The sequence below is a fragment of the Pinus tabuliformis genome, chromosome 2_1 (assembly GCF_031772625.1).
Source record: "Pinus tabuliformis cultivar Carrire ecotype Pingquan chromosome 2_1, CPIR1, whole genome shotgun sequence".
NCBI classification, from domain to species: Eukaryota; Viridiplantae; Streptophyta; class Pinopsida; order Pinales; family Pinaceae; genus Pinus; species Pinus tabuliformis.
In genome coordinates this window covers 868,244,394-868,259,781 of record NC_142299.1, presented here as the reverse complement: position 1 = coordinate 868,259,781, position 15,388 = coordinate 868,244,394, and the positions used below count along the sequence as shown (strand labels likewise).

The following is a 15,388-nucleotide window of genomic DNA, read 5'->3' as shown; positions in this document are numbered from 1 at the left end:
TCTGTTTCATCAAAAATGACATCCCTGCTCACAATGAATTTTCCATTGGTCAAAAGACGATACCCTTTCTTCTCATCAGAATAGCCAATCATTGTGCATTTTAAACTTCTTGAGTCAAGCTTAGTTCGTTTTTCTTTCGGAACTAAGGCATAACACACTGACCCAAAAACTCTAAGATGTTTAACTCGAGGTTTGAAACCAAACCAAGCTTCATAAGGTGTGATTCCGTCTAAAGAAGCAGTTGGAGATCTGTTTCTTAAGTAGACAGCTGTATGTATTGCTTCCGCCCAATATGTTGGACTTAACCTCTTGAATGTTAACATGGATCTCGCCATTCCTAACAAAGTGCGATTCATTCTTTCGACTACTCCATTTTGCTGTGGAGTGTAAACATTAGTGAGATGTCGTCTTATGCCATTTTCACTGCAATAAGTTTTGAATTCATTTGAAGTGAATTCTCCCCCATTATCCGTCCTGAGAGTACCTATCTTTTCTTTGACTTCATTTTCAACAAGTTGGCGAAAAATTTTAAACTTATCAAATGCTTCTGACTTGTTCTTCAAGAAGTAAACCCAAGTCATTCTACTGAAATCATCAATGAATAGTAAGAAATATTTGCAACCACCAAATGAAGTTTGTAGTGGACCACAAACATCACTGTGAATTAGTTGAAGCCGCCTGTTTGCTCGCCATGAACTTGTTGAAAAACTTTCTCAGTTTTGTTTGCCATAAATGCAAGCTTCACATTTTGCATTTTCCCTTTTGAATGTGGGAAGTCCTTTAACCATTCCTTGTTTCTGCAATTGTGAAAGACTCTCAAAATTCAAATGTCCATATCTTACATGCCATAGTCTGATAGGTGAAATACCTGTAGTCACTGCCCCTGCAAAATCAGAATGCCTTGGAATAACTGTCCCTTTCATCCGTAACAATTTTCCATCTTCATAACCTGTCATAACTGTTTTCAAGTTATGTTTCACTGAATTAATTTTCACTAAACCATCTTCCATAATCACCTGATGTCCTGCTTGTCGAATCGTGACTAAAGAGAGCAAATTTTTCTTGAAACTAGGTACATACCATACATTGGAAATCAATTTTTCTCCAATGTCAGGGAGAAAAACTTTTACGACTCCTTTTCCATAAGGAGTATGTTTTGTATCATCAGCAAGAAAAATTGAATTAAGTTGGCATTCTTGAAAATTCCAGAAAAAATCACGTCGACATGTCATGTGCTGAGTTGCCCCGGAATCCAAGATCCAGGCATCTTCATAGTCACTTCTAAGATGAGATGAAATTTGTGATGCTGGTGAGGAAGTAAAAACATATTCTGAGCTATCTTCATCTTGATCATTTGCAAATTGTGCTGAATGCTGCTGAAACTTGGGAATTCTACTAAGTGAAGTTCGACAATCTTCAGCATAATGGCCAATTTTATTACATCTTCGACACACAATTTGACTTAAGTCTCTTCCTCGTCCTGAAGATTGTCCTCTGCCTCGGCTGTGACTTCTATTTGGAGATTGACCTCGACCTTGATTATTGTAGCCTTGTCCTTGAAAATTTCCTCTTCCTTGGTTATTTCCTCTACCTTGAAAATTATTTCTTCCTCCTCTGTTAAAATTGTTGCCTCTACTTTGGCTTCGACCTCGATTATGTGTTGCTTGATTCTGATTCCATCGGCCTCTTCCTCGAGAACTATCTGCTGAAGACTTACTTGTGCTGGCTTCTGTGAGAAAAACATCTTCACCAACTTTCTTCTTCTTCCCAAAAGTTTTATCATGCTGACTTAGCATTTCACAAAGTTCATCAAACTTTAGTTTTTCTAATTTCCCAGTTACTTGTAAAGTTTCTAAAAAATGCGTATAGGAAGAAGGAAGCCCAGCAATTACAATTGTGACCATAAAGCTATCATCAATTGCGGGAAAACCAGCATTAATAATTTCCTGCTTAATATTCTTAAGTCTAGAGAGATATTCAAGAATATCACCATCTTCAGTTAATTTTTGTTGCAACAATTTTAACTGTAGATCTACCTTCTTTGATTCTGGCTGAGTATCAAAGAGATCTTTAAAAGTTTTCAAGGCAGTCCATGCATCTGTGGGATTCTCTATATGTACATACATTTCATCATTCACAGACGATTTAATAAGAGCTAAGGCTTTAGCATTCTTGATTTCCCATTTTGCCAGTGGATCTGCATCTGTGGGTTTATTAGGCTTAATATCTCCATCACATATTCCTTGCCATAATTCATTGTAAATGAGTGTGCTTTCAATAAGACGATGCCACGTTTTATAAGATTTGGTGCCCTCAAGTTTGTCGGAATCAGAAAATAAGTTAATCAACTTAGACATTTTGAGCAATGAAGAGATGCACCAAGAAGCAGAACAGAAAGGACAAGATAGTCAACACAACACACCACGCAAAAAAAAACGATCTATCGGGGCTTGGCCTTGACCCTCAAATAGTCGTCAAAACAGGAGAATATTGACTGAGCTTTGCACTTGGCTCTAGTCAATTTCTCAAATTTTTACAGGGCAACTTTCAAAATTTGACTTTTTACAACGGTGCTTTTGCACAATCTGGTAAAAAAAAAAATTTACCCCCCCTCAAAGTAAAATTACTTTGAATTACAAATATGATGATCCCAATTAAAAAAATAGCTACTTGAAAACAAATTATCAAACACACCTTATCTCTCCAAGTTACAAATAAAACTCCTTATTACTCCAAAACTCATAAATTTCAAAACACCATCCTTATTACTCCATGACATGACTTTTAAAAAAAATACTTTTAAAAACCTCCATGACATGACTTTAAAAAAAATACTTTTAAAAACCTCACTTATCACTCTATTACAAAGCTTTTAAAAAACACTTTTCTCCACACCTTATTTCTCCACACCTTACATACTCCCCAATTTCTTCACACCTTATCGCTCCATTAAAAAACCTTTATAATCACTTTTATATACTCCCCATGAAAACAAATTAATATTTTTTTATTAAATTACTTTATAAAAGTAATTTAACCAGCGTTAAAGTTTTTAAAACATGTATGTATGTAAAAGTGACATTTTTATGTTCTCACGGTAGTGCCTACGGGCCACCAGTTTGAAAAATGAGTGTGGAAGAATTTTGCCAAACTCGGCTGCGCAAAGGTCATCTGCGACGACGACGGTGGCACTTTCATTACCTGCAACTATGATCAATAATGGCAGAAACGAATAACGTTCTTGAATTTTAAGTCAAATTCTCAGGCACGCAACAGCAGCAACTACCGCAGCCTCCGGGCAATTTAAGCAACGTCTTCCTGCGATCGGATTTCAGAAGAAATTATATTAAACAAGTGCGTTTGTTCAACGCAATTCTCTCTGCAACAAAAAATGCCAGCGATTTGCGTGGAACTCTGGCTCAAATGAAACTGAAGTTTTTAGATCAAAAGAATGAACCTGTCCAACTGAAAACGGTGGTAAAGGAACAAAACGATCCCCTGCAACTGTTTAACCAATACCTTTCTGTGCATACATTTATATAAACACGATGACCCATTCTTTGTGCCAGATTTATAATCATTCAAATTTGGAACCCTCTGTCTTATTAAAACTCACATAGCACTCTCATTACAGAAATGTCATTATCTAATTGGGATATAGAGAACGATTCACAGGGTGCTCTCGTCACGGCTTTCAGCGACTTCAATCCTCCGTTTGCGAGCAGCAGCACTGGGAGCACTTGCAGCAAATTCTTCTACAGATTCTGCTGTGATATCTAAACTTGCAAGGCGCCTACTGTATGCAAATAAATATCTTTGGGGTACAAACTGTAAAGAGGATTCTGTGCAGACATCCCAATCAGGCTCGATGGTCCCAAGGGATAAGAATCAGAGACACAAGCAGAGGCAATTTTTATAATAAAAAAATGAATTTTAGATTTTAAAAAAATCTAAAATCAATGATAAAAAATTTATTTTCCTTTTAAGCAAAACTGTACAATTTCCATACCAATGATTTGCTGGCCAACTGAATGGAGTTTTCCAGGACTTTGTTGAGTTGGAATCTCCTCAAATCCACTGCAGCATTACTGGACCTCTGATACCACAATAATGGCAGAAGTGTCCTCAGACACGTAATTTTATTAATCAGAAAAAACAATTACATAGTTGATTTGCAAGAGCTTACACCCGAACAACCAAACACTCTTGCAATGAGCTATTTATAAGCTCCATGTCCTAACTACCTCTAATTATGGATCACTTACAAGTGTCCATTTACAATAAATGCTATTCAAACCAACTAGCTAACTAATCTCCTATAATAGAGCCTAAGATACGACACATTTGGAGAGTCATATTTAGTTACAACAATATGCTAATTCTAAAAATCTCCATTAAATAATTAAACATTCTAGAATAATAATTATTAATTTAATATCTTAAATTAATAATTATTTTATTCTAATTTTATAACCTATGATAAAAATTGTATTTTTGGATCATCTAACAAATCTCTCTTGTAGTGCCCATATTTTTGACACCCATAGCATTGAATCTTAGCCATGTTCTTCTTCTTTTTCTGAGGACCAAACTTTCCAAATTTTCCCTTTCTTTATGTCATTGTAGCATAAGCTTGATTTTGCTCACTTGATCCTACATTAGTTTTTGCCTTTAGCCTGGATTCTTCAATCTTGCATGGTGACCATAGATCTTGGAATGGAGTGGTTTCTTTCTTCCCATAAATACTTTAAGTAAAGTTACCCCACTCCTATGGTAGTGCATTTAGTACTCCTGTGGTCATTTCTCTATTAGACATGACTTCTCCCAGATCTTGAAGTTGATCCCTAATTTCAGATATCCTCATAAAGTATGAAGCTATTCCTTCTTCTCTTGACATCCTTTAGCTTGTAGAGTTCTTGCCTTAATGAGAGGACTCCTACAGTGCTTACGAAATACAACTCTACCAATTTGTCATAAATTTCTTTTGAGGTTTCTAATTTTGATACATATGAAATGACGGGATCCTTGATGGATTCTATAAGAATCCTTTGAGCCCTAACTTCCCCTTTCATATACTTTGCAAGTGCTTGAGAATCTTCTTTTGCTGGTTTGGGGATCTATCCTTTGACATGACCCATGACCTCATTTCCAAGTCCTCTTCTTCCATGAAAGATAATTTGAAACCCCAACCAATTTGTTGCTTTCCTTGCAAAAAGACATTTTGACAGAATAAGATGTGGACATGAATATACTTACATGTTAAGATGCTCCTTCCACTTGATGCCTCCTTGAATTTGATGATAGTAAAGATGACATAGAACTTCTCCTTCATGAAGATAGATCTCTTCAAGAGTGATCCTTGATTCCGCTAAGGAGATCACTTTAGATCCTTTGATGGTGATGTCCTTGTTGATGATGATCAATAATGACTTCTTGATGATGTCCTGATGCTTCTTGGATGATCTTCTTCAATGGTAAGGACCTTGCTTCAATGAGAGGGAGATTGCCTTAGAACCTTTTGAAAATGATGATAACGTCCTTGATCTTGCTTCTCATGGAGGAATAGTCTTCAAGATACTTTGATTTGTAGGTCTATTCAACTTGAGTAGGGTTTTTGTGGTCTTTTGAGGATCCCAAGACTTCTTCCAATGTAGACTTCTTCTTGATAGATCTTGACTTCTAGATTCGCTTTGATGCCTTCCTCGAGATTTGAACCTTGACTGTCCCTTGATAAGATGCCCTTTCTTGGCTTGTCACCTTAGCTCTAATTCCATGTTGAGAAATCTAGGGCATTGATATTAGGTGATTTCTCTATTATTGATAACTACTTGTGAATGCTTTTTACTTCAATAAATTAGGATCTTCTCTTTAGTTAGATTATTATCGTGTTCTTCATCAAACAACTACCAAAACATAACAATAAAGAGACAAGAGACACAAAATATGGGCTATCATCCAGGGCCAAAACTTCTCCCAATTGTGAGGAAAACCCAAACGAATTCTTCTTCTTATAGAGATTTCAATTGACGAACACCAAGACCAAGATGAAACCCCTCCAAGGGGAAAACCCAGAAAGAATACTTCTTCTTACATAATCAAATCAAAATGAGACCTCCAAGACCCAAAGACCAAAGTCAAGATTCCTCCCAAGCACTAAGTCAAAGTCTACCAAAGTCAACGAAGGTCAAATTCTTCACAATCTTCTCCGGTCAAAGTTTCAATCCTACAATTTCAGGTCTACAATTCGGCCTTGCAATTTGCCCAGAAAACCCTAACTTCTCGCATGTGTGAGCACAAATGATTCGATTTCAAAGTCCTTCTCTCCTTGACTTTCACTCTTGTGCCTTCTTATCTTATTGCAGATGAAACTTTTTTGTGGTCTCTATATGAGTCGAAGTCCCTTCTATATATACACTTTTCAAGAGGCCAAATAGGCCTTTTCTAGGCCGAATTCTCCTTGGCGGGGCCGACTTGGTCTTGGAGGACAAATTGACTTTCCAGACTCAACAATAATGATTTTCTTTTGTTACAACAAGTCCAAATAGGACTACAATACATGGCAAAAATTATTCTTTGTCTCAACAAGCCCTAGAAGCATGAAAAACATGCTTTGACCTAGACTTTGAGCATGAAACCCATGCTTGAATAAACAAATAAAAATTTTCTCTTTTTATATAAAATATACAATGTCATGATTACAAAATTCATTATGAAGACTAAATCTATTTACATTCTCCAACAACTTGGTGTAACTGTAATTGTTGTTTAGTTTTCTATTGCTAAATTATACACACAAACAATGGGATAATCCAATATAACAAATCCACTCCTTCTCAACCTCATTTAAGGCACTAGTTTTACTTGGAGTCAGTTGGGGTTACCTTTGGGAATCCTCCCTTGACCTTTAGGAGGTAGTTAGGTCTAGAAAGTGGGGGTTTGGGTTGAGGTAACAACAAGTCCTTGCTTTGTCTGTGCCCATCCAACAATGTTTCTAGCTATGTTGCAGGAAACGTGGGGTAGGAGGGCGTTTCCGTACGGAAACGAGTACGAAACTCTGAACTGCGTTTGATACTGCCCTGAAACGCGTTTCAGGCCGCACTGCCACGTTTCACGAAACTGAAATGTGGCCAGTACGGCCTGAAACGCGTTTCAGGGCCGTACGACCCACGTTTCAGCATTTACTTGTGTTTTTTTTAATTTTTTTTATTTGTTTTCTAATCTATTCTTACGTTAGCCTAGTGACTTCTAGTTGCTTCTAGATGCCTATCTAAAGTTATAAAAGTGAACTTTTGCCCTAGTGTTGATATGTAGTTCATGGTAATGTTAAATTCTTAAAGTAAAAGTGATATTCTCCTTTATTTTTCATTTTCATCCTTTTACTTAAATTTTTAACATTACCATGAAATGACTCAGGATGTTTGAGAGTGGTTTCGCCCTCATTGGATTTCATATGGAGAAAGTAGAATTTTAGATCTCACTCAAAATCCAGCAGACTTATCTGTTTTTCAGGATTTCAGGATTGGGGGTATTGCAATGTTTCCATTGGATTTTATCATGTACTAGGGTATGGAACTTGTATTTAATCGAGAGAACAAAGCCCTCTATGCAGGGGAGACTCCCAATAATCAAGAGAATGTAGAGTACTAGGGTATGAAACTTGTATTTAATCAAGAGCACTAAGGTCATTCAGCTATGTAGGAGGAGACTCCCAATCAAGCACGAGACAAAAAATTAGAAATTTCTCGTGGCTGATTTTGGATATTTCTATTTTCATTGTGCGATTATTCATTAGTAAATGTGATGTAAATTTAGATACTTATAGTTTATGCATTGACAATTGACAATTTTATCATAATGTAATAAATTAGAATGTATCATATATGCTTTATGATTGCACATATTTCTTAAATGTTAAATGTCCTAATATATATCTATATATATAGATATATATATATATATATATATATATATATATATATATATATATATATATTCGCGTTTCCCCGTTTCCAAAATTTGGGGAGGTCGCGTTTCGTATCGCTTCCCGTTTCGGAAACTCGTACCCGTTTCCCCGTTTCATGCAACCTTGGTTTCTAGGCCCTTAACAACCCTGCTAATTGGATCAGTGATAGAACTAATGCACACTAGGTTGGGGTTCCATAGTGCATACACACTAGAAAATAGAAAAACATTTTCCCTAATTAGATAGTAGCTTAAACTTGAAGTAAGAGACCTTAAAATATAGTGAGAGTTTAAAATAGGGTTTACTAAAGATAAGTGGAGTCAAAAATAAGTTAGAAGTGAAGTGATAACTCCCTAATGGACTTCGTAAATCAGAAATAGCAAGAAATCTCCAAAAATGCAACTGAAAGTTAAACAATAAGGTGATAAAGTGAGTGGATAAGACAATCTCCCAAAATAAGAGAGGAAGTGTGCATTAGTAATTAGGGACCCTCTAGATAAGGTAATGCACACTAGTGGATAGGAAATAGCCATGTGACTGCTCAATCACTGCCTCATGTTATCCTAGGTGGCACCTCCTGTTAAAAATAGACTTACTAAAAATATAAAAGATATCATTTTTTGGTATTCAACTGCGCTAATAAAGTCATTCATCTATGAACATTTCCATGAGAAAGACCTTCAATACTTAAATATAAAAGATGCTAAAAATAGAAGATGATCACAAATGGTAGGGAATGTCTAGTGGATGAAGCAAAGTGGTCATATGTGCACCTAATTATGTGTGAAGAAGGTCCTAGGTGTGCATTTACCCCACCAATAATCAATCATTAAAAGTTGTCCTTTTGCTTAACTTCAAAAAAAGAAGGGAAAAAAAACAATACACACATGCAACATGTCTTTGAACAATACATGATGTCTTAACATGTTTTCAGTCCTGAGATTGAAATTGACAATTTTTTCATCAAATTTGAAGATTTAAACAAATAAATATATATAAAAAAAAAATTGTATTTGTTTTTTCTTTGAATATATGCAGTTATGAGAAAATTTACTTAATTCTCTTTTTCAAATTTGATGATGAATTTTATCTTATAATTTTCTGAATTTTATTGTTGCATGAACACAAACCAGGTGACTCAGGTCAAATGTGATATAACTCAGCTACAATGTAATATAACCAACCAAATTAGGCTACAGCTTACCCCCATAGATTCTTCACATTCATCGCTGCAATACATCAACAACCATATACGATATCAAGAACTCGTATATATTCAAGAAATGTCGATATAACATTATAGTTGAGTGAATGAAAATAAAATCTAACTACCCACAATTTGTTTTAAAGCATACAATCACACATGGATGTTGCTAATAAAGTTTTTAAGGGTGAAAACTCACTCTATTAGTGACTCTGATAGAGGTGTAAACACTAATCCTGCAACAATTAGGTATGAAGGTTGCCCTCCTTCAATGTGATATGGTACCTAGAAACAAATGCAGCTGTAAGGCACATTTCTGCCATGCAATCACTGTCATTTGCTTTGGAGACAAGTCCATACTAATTGTAAATCGTCACATATAATCAAAAACCTTATTTCTTTATTCATTCAAAATCAACAATTGATGTAGACTAATAAATAGCATATATGTACCAGATGAACACGGGGCTTCAATGTTGTTACAACATTCATTTTCTTTCCTTCTCGAATAATCCCAAGCTCTGCTGTATCACCTGTATATCTAGACATTTGGAAAATCAGGGTTACTTCAAACATTGATCGAAAGAAGTTATAGAAAGTCATATTATATGATGGATGATCCCACATCCTTAAAATGAGTCATGATTTCATTGTCAGATAAACATATCAAGTTTGCTTGAATGACAAATGATAACAAAGTGCATATTACTTTTGACTGATGAGAAATCCAAATGCAATACGCTCTGTGGAACGGAAAGGTACAGTTCCTTCATTAGCCACTGGTACACCATCAAAGCTTACAATGACATCTCCCTGTAGGCATAGCTGATAACGTTAGCCTAATAAATACCCTTATGTTGGTGACGATCTAACGGTAAATCACCTTCTATCTATGTTTTTCACACCTTATGTTGTTGACTAATTTTATTATGCATCCACTTCCCTTTTAGATTTCGATAGCATCAACTTTTATTAGGGTTTGATATCTTACAGGTGAATTTAAGACTTATAGAAGGGGTTAGAAGTCAGAACCATTTCTGCTCTATGAATCCTATGATGAATCTGTCACTACTTATCCTTTCCTGTTAATTACTGATTACATTCTCATTTATTGATTTATTTTTTATCATTGACGGTTAAGGACAAGGTGTTTGAAGTTAAAATATTGAAATGCTACAACGTAGTTTCAACAACTGATTCATGAATACAAACAAATTACTACAACTTTTTATTGTGTACTGTCCACTTAATCACATTCTAATTTGCTTGTTCATGCTCCATGCAATTTAACTGTTGAAAGCATTGTTTTACGAAATGGCCGTACCGAAACGGAAACGGCCGTTTCGATCCGGGTTGATAAAAAAAATTTCAAAACGGCCCTTTGACCCGGCTCGGTGACCGGGTCAGCTATGACCCGGCCGAGTCAGCCAATGACTCGGCCGGGTCATAGCTGACCCGGTCAACCCGGCCGGGTCCCGTCAAAAAACGGCCGAGCCAATAGGAACCGGCTGGGCAGCGATTTCAGTTAAAAAAAATTACTTTTTTGCTGATTTGGAGCTGATTTAGTTAGGGTTTGTGGACATGAAAAGGTTTATGTGATTAGTTAAATGCATTTGGGGTCCATTTCCCCCTTCCAAACTCTATTTAAGACAGCCAAATGCTCTCATTTCACTCACAGCAGTCTTATGCATTTGAGTGAGAGTCTTCTTTGAGAGTTAGTGAGCAGTTCTTGAGCTTGTTTTGGAGCAGCAGTGAGGAGTCTTGGAGGAGCATTGTAGCTGGAGTGAGGAGCTTCTTGGGCAGCCATTTGGAGCAGCATTGAGGAGCTGATTTTTGGAGCAAGTTTGAGGAGGCAGTTTGTGCCTGGAGGTATTTTTTTCCACCTCTATAAATCTGTTTTTACTTATTAAATTTTAGGTGCATATAAAGATAGCTTAGAGAGTGTTTTTAGTCAAATAAATGAACATTGAATCAATTTTTTTTTTTTTTTTTCATTTTCAGATTGTTTTCCTAGTCAAAAAATGGCACCTAGAGCAAAAGATGCTGCTTGGGCATATGTTGAAATGGTTGATGATGAGATGTGTTGCAAGTTTTGCCATAGGAAAATTAAGTCAGGTCCTGGGGGGATTCATAGGCTGAAACAACACTTGGCAGGGATTAAAGGCAATATTACTGCATGTAAATCCCCCGAAATTGGGGAGATTAGAAAGACTTTGTTGGAAAGCTTTGAAAAATTTCAAGAAGAAAAGACTAGGCAAAAAGAGATACAGGCTGAAATTGGGAGGAAGAGGGAGATACAAAGAATGATGGCTGCCAACCCCCACTATGAGTTTGAGGGTTCTTCCTCTATCCCTCAAACTGATGCATCAAACCCTTTCCGTTATGTTCCTCCCTCTTTTGCTTCTGTTCAAGATAAGGGAAAGGGTAGAATGAAGGGTGATGGGACTATCAAAAGTTTTTTCACTCACTCAGGCTCCTCTCCATCAGATGCACATGGTCCTGAAGTTAGTAAAGGTCTTTCTTAGCCCACTTTAGATGACCATTGGAAGAAAGAATTGAGGGAGACTGCTTGTGACTACATAGCTAGATGGTGGTATGATGCTGATATCCCCTTTAATGCTGCTCGTTCACCATATTATGAGCCTATGTTTGAGGCCATACATGCTGTTGGAAAAGGCTTCAAAGGCCCTACTATGCAAGAGCTAAGGGGGTTTCGTTTGCAGAAAGAAATTACATCAATTAATGAGTATTTGCAAGATTTCAAGGAATCATGGGCAAGAACAGGGTGTACCATCATGTCAGATGGATGGACTGATCAAAGAAACCGTACCATCATAAACTTTCTTGTCTTCTGCCCACAGGGAACCATGTTTTTAAAATCAGTTGATGCATCTGATAAGGTAAAAGATGGCCACTTGTTGTTTCAGCTATTGGATGAGGTTATTCAGGGTGTCGGGGTGGCTAATGTTGTTCAAATCATCACAGACAATGCCTCTAACTATGTTCTTGCTGGTAGACTGTTAGAGGAAAAACACAAGACCATCTTTTGGACCCCATGCGCTGCACATTGCATAGACCTCATGCTTGAGGATATTGGGAAATTAGATTGGGTCAGAAACACTGTAGATAATGCCAAAAGCATAACAAAATTTATCTACAATCATACACTGGTTTTGAGTATCATGAGGAAACACACTGGAGGCAAGGATATTATTAGGCCTGCCATCACTAGATTTGCTACACATTTTTTGACATTGCAATCTATGCTTTCCCAACATAGAAACTTGCAAAAGATGTTTTCCAGTGATGATTGGAATAATAGCAGTTGGTCTAACAAACCAGAAGGCAGAGAATTGAGAAGGAAAGTCCATGATGAAACTTTTTGGAGAAAGGCAACAGAGATTGTGAAGGTTGCTGAGCCACTAGTTAAGGTGTTGCGGTTGGTGGATGGGGAAAGGTTGGCTATGGGCTTCATTTATGAGGCTATGGATCAAGCAAAGGAGCAAATAAAGGCAGCATACAAGGATAGAGTGGCAAAGTATGGGCCCATTTGGGCAATCATTGATGAAAGATGGAACAATCAACTCCATCGCCCTATACATGCAGCTGGGTATTTTTTGAACCCACGGTATCATTATAAAGCTAAGGAGTCAGGAGCTTTGAGGGGGGAGGTCAGAGATGGACTGGTTGATTGCATTGAGCGCATGGTCCCATCGGAGTCTGATCAGCTACTGATACATCATCAGGTCACATCCTTCAGCAATGCAACAGGTACCTTTGGGAAGAACCTAGCAAAGATTGCAAGAGAAGCAGATGAGCCAGGTAAACAAAAATTTCAATTTTCAATTTCTCAATTTCAAGTTAGATATAATTTGTAATTTTGTTGAGCTTCAGCCTTCATCTAACTCATAATTCATTACACTCCTATGTTTTTTGCAGCACAATGGTGGGAGGCCTTTGGTGGCCAGTGCCCTGAATTGCAAAGGTTTGCAATTCGTATTTTGAGTCAAACTTGCAGTGCATCTGGGTGTGAGCGCAATTGGTCTGTCTTTGAGAGGATTCACACAAAGAAGAGAAACCGTTTGGAGCAAAAACGGTTGAATGATCTAGTTTTTGTCCAATACAACCTTCGGCTCAGACGGAACCAATTGCTGAACAAAAGACCTGATTCAGATCCCATTGTGTTGGAAGACATTGATCCAACATCAGATTGGGTAGTGGAGAGTCGTCTACCAGAGTTTGATCCTGATGAGGATCTTGATGAAATTGATGTTGGAGATCCACTGCAGCGTGTTCAGTTGAATGCAGATCCCAATCCACCAGCCTCAGTCTCACAGCCAGCTAGTAGGACTCCAGTTGTAGGTGCTTCGCCTTCCTCTGCTCAGCCACGACAGAAGCGCAGCCGCATTTGTACTCTATCTCAGCTTGCATCTGCTTCACAGCCTAGTGGTACTGGTACTGGCACCACTTCTACAGTTGCAGTTGGAGACGATGATGATGAGGAGGAGCCATGGGGCCCCTTGTCTGGCTCTGATGATGATGATCCAGAGATTGGTCGAGATGATCTTGGCTCCTCTGGCAGTAGCCAGTAGCTACTAGCCTCCTTGGTTATTTGTATTTTGTTTTGACTCTTGAGTCTTTGATCATGTATGACAGACTACAGTTGACTATGTATTTACTATTGCCATTGGGTACACCGTACCATTTTGATATAATGGATTGGTTCATGAGCCTACTTTGATCATATGTTGTCTTCCATGTATATTATAATGTTGTGTGTTTGGAAACTTGAATGAAAATCTTTAAAATTATGTTTAAAATATTTAAAATTATGTTTTTTTATAAAAAAAATAAATATTTAATGTATTTTTTACAACGACCGAGTCATTGAAATCGAGCCGGCCGAGTCATTGCCGTTTCCGTTTCCGTTTCCGAGTCGATCCTCGGCCGAGTCCGAATCCGAGTCCGTTTTGTAAAACATTGGTTGAAAGAGAATGAATGGAGTAGAAGGATGAACGGTTGATTTTTCAGGACCTTACCTAAGAGTATCAACTATGTATTCAGTAAGAGATTCTCCGCTTAATTTGCAGTCAACTTCATTCACTAGAGAAATTCAGAATGTAGTAATTCCCCTCATGAACCTAGTTCAATTAAAGATGATCAACAAATTGGCTGCTAGGCATAAATTATAATTAATAAGAAGAAATAGGGTTAATTGACGCAAGATGGGCAATGAGCCAGAAAAAACAAAAGATGGGTTACAATTACATTCACCTGTGTGAAAGCACTGCCCTCTGTACATAAGAAATAGAAAACGAGGATTCTTATTTAGCAGGATTTGGACTGACATGTAATTACTAATAAATGATTAACCTTTAGTTGATATTTCAGAAAATCATGATAAACATCATTAATGATCAAGAAGCAGACTCTGGAAATGACCGCAGATGTAGCCATATAGAATATAAACATTACAGAGTTTACATTCACTTGATATTTGGCGGATGATAAAATCTTAGGACCTTGTTACAGTTTTCCCCCGAAAAACACATTTATATTTTATATAAAAGGAAGTAAACAAATCATGATTCATGAAAAAATATTGAAAAGCTCCCAGTTATAAAACATACATCCAACTGTAATGCTAATTGTTGAAGTTATCTCTCTACATTTATGATATGTGTGAAGGTGTCTAAATAATTTGAACTGGAAAATTTCTCCAGATTTTCTTCACAATATCCCTATTGTTTATAATTTGAACTCAGAAAATTTGAATTTCAATGCTACAATACTCTGAAACCTCTATGAAATTTAGCACATGGTAATATTGAAATGACTACTCATAACAGGGTTAGCCGATGTGTACCTTCTTCAAAACTTCCTTTGCGAGAGATGTTGGTTCAACTGCTCGAATCAATACACCCTGAAAGAACACCAATAATATTATATTATTAAGTTTTAGAAGAAATCTAGAATCAAAGGCCCGATGGCTGTAGATATTAAGATTCAAAGGCCCACAACACCCAAAGAACAAGCAGGACCATATGTGGGATGTTTTAGGGCACCCAAACTATCAAGAGTTTTTTCTTGGTAACTAAAAGGTTTTTTTAATACAGCAGAAACATACGGAAGATTATCAGCAGATGCCTGATAGAGCTCAATTGGCCAGATTTCCTCTACTGAGATTGATCTATCTATGTAAATCTGGTCTATGACAGAAA

General features: G+C 37.0%; 1 protein-coding gene across 1 annotated transcript in view; it reads right to left on the bottom strand.

Annotated features, from left to right (window-relative positions):
• The window catches only part of DEG2 (DEGP protease 2), a 381,058-nt gene that overhangs the window by 69,845 nt on the left and 295,825 nt on the right, over window positions 1-15,388 (bottom strand). The window contains exons 10-14 of the mRNA XM_089401871.1: window positions 15,034-15,090; window positions 9,877-9,980; window positions 9,621-9,708; window positions 9,367-9,452; window positions 9,168-9,192 (exon numbers count right to left, since the gene is read on the bottom strand). Of these exons, the coding sequence (XP_089257997.1) occupies window positions 9,168-9,192; window positions 9,367-9,452; window positions 9,621-9,708; window positions 9,877-9,980; window positions 15,034-15,090 (360 nt within the window). The remainder of the gene's footprint in view (window positions 1-9,167; window positions 9,193-9,366; window positions 9,453-9,620; window positions 9,709-9,876; window positions 9,981-15,033; window positions 15,091-15,388) is intronic.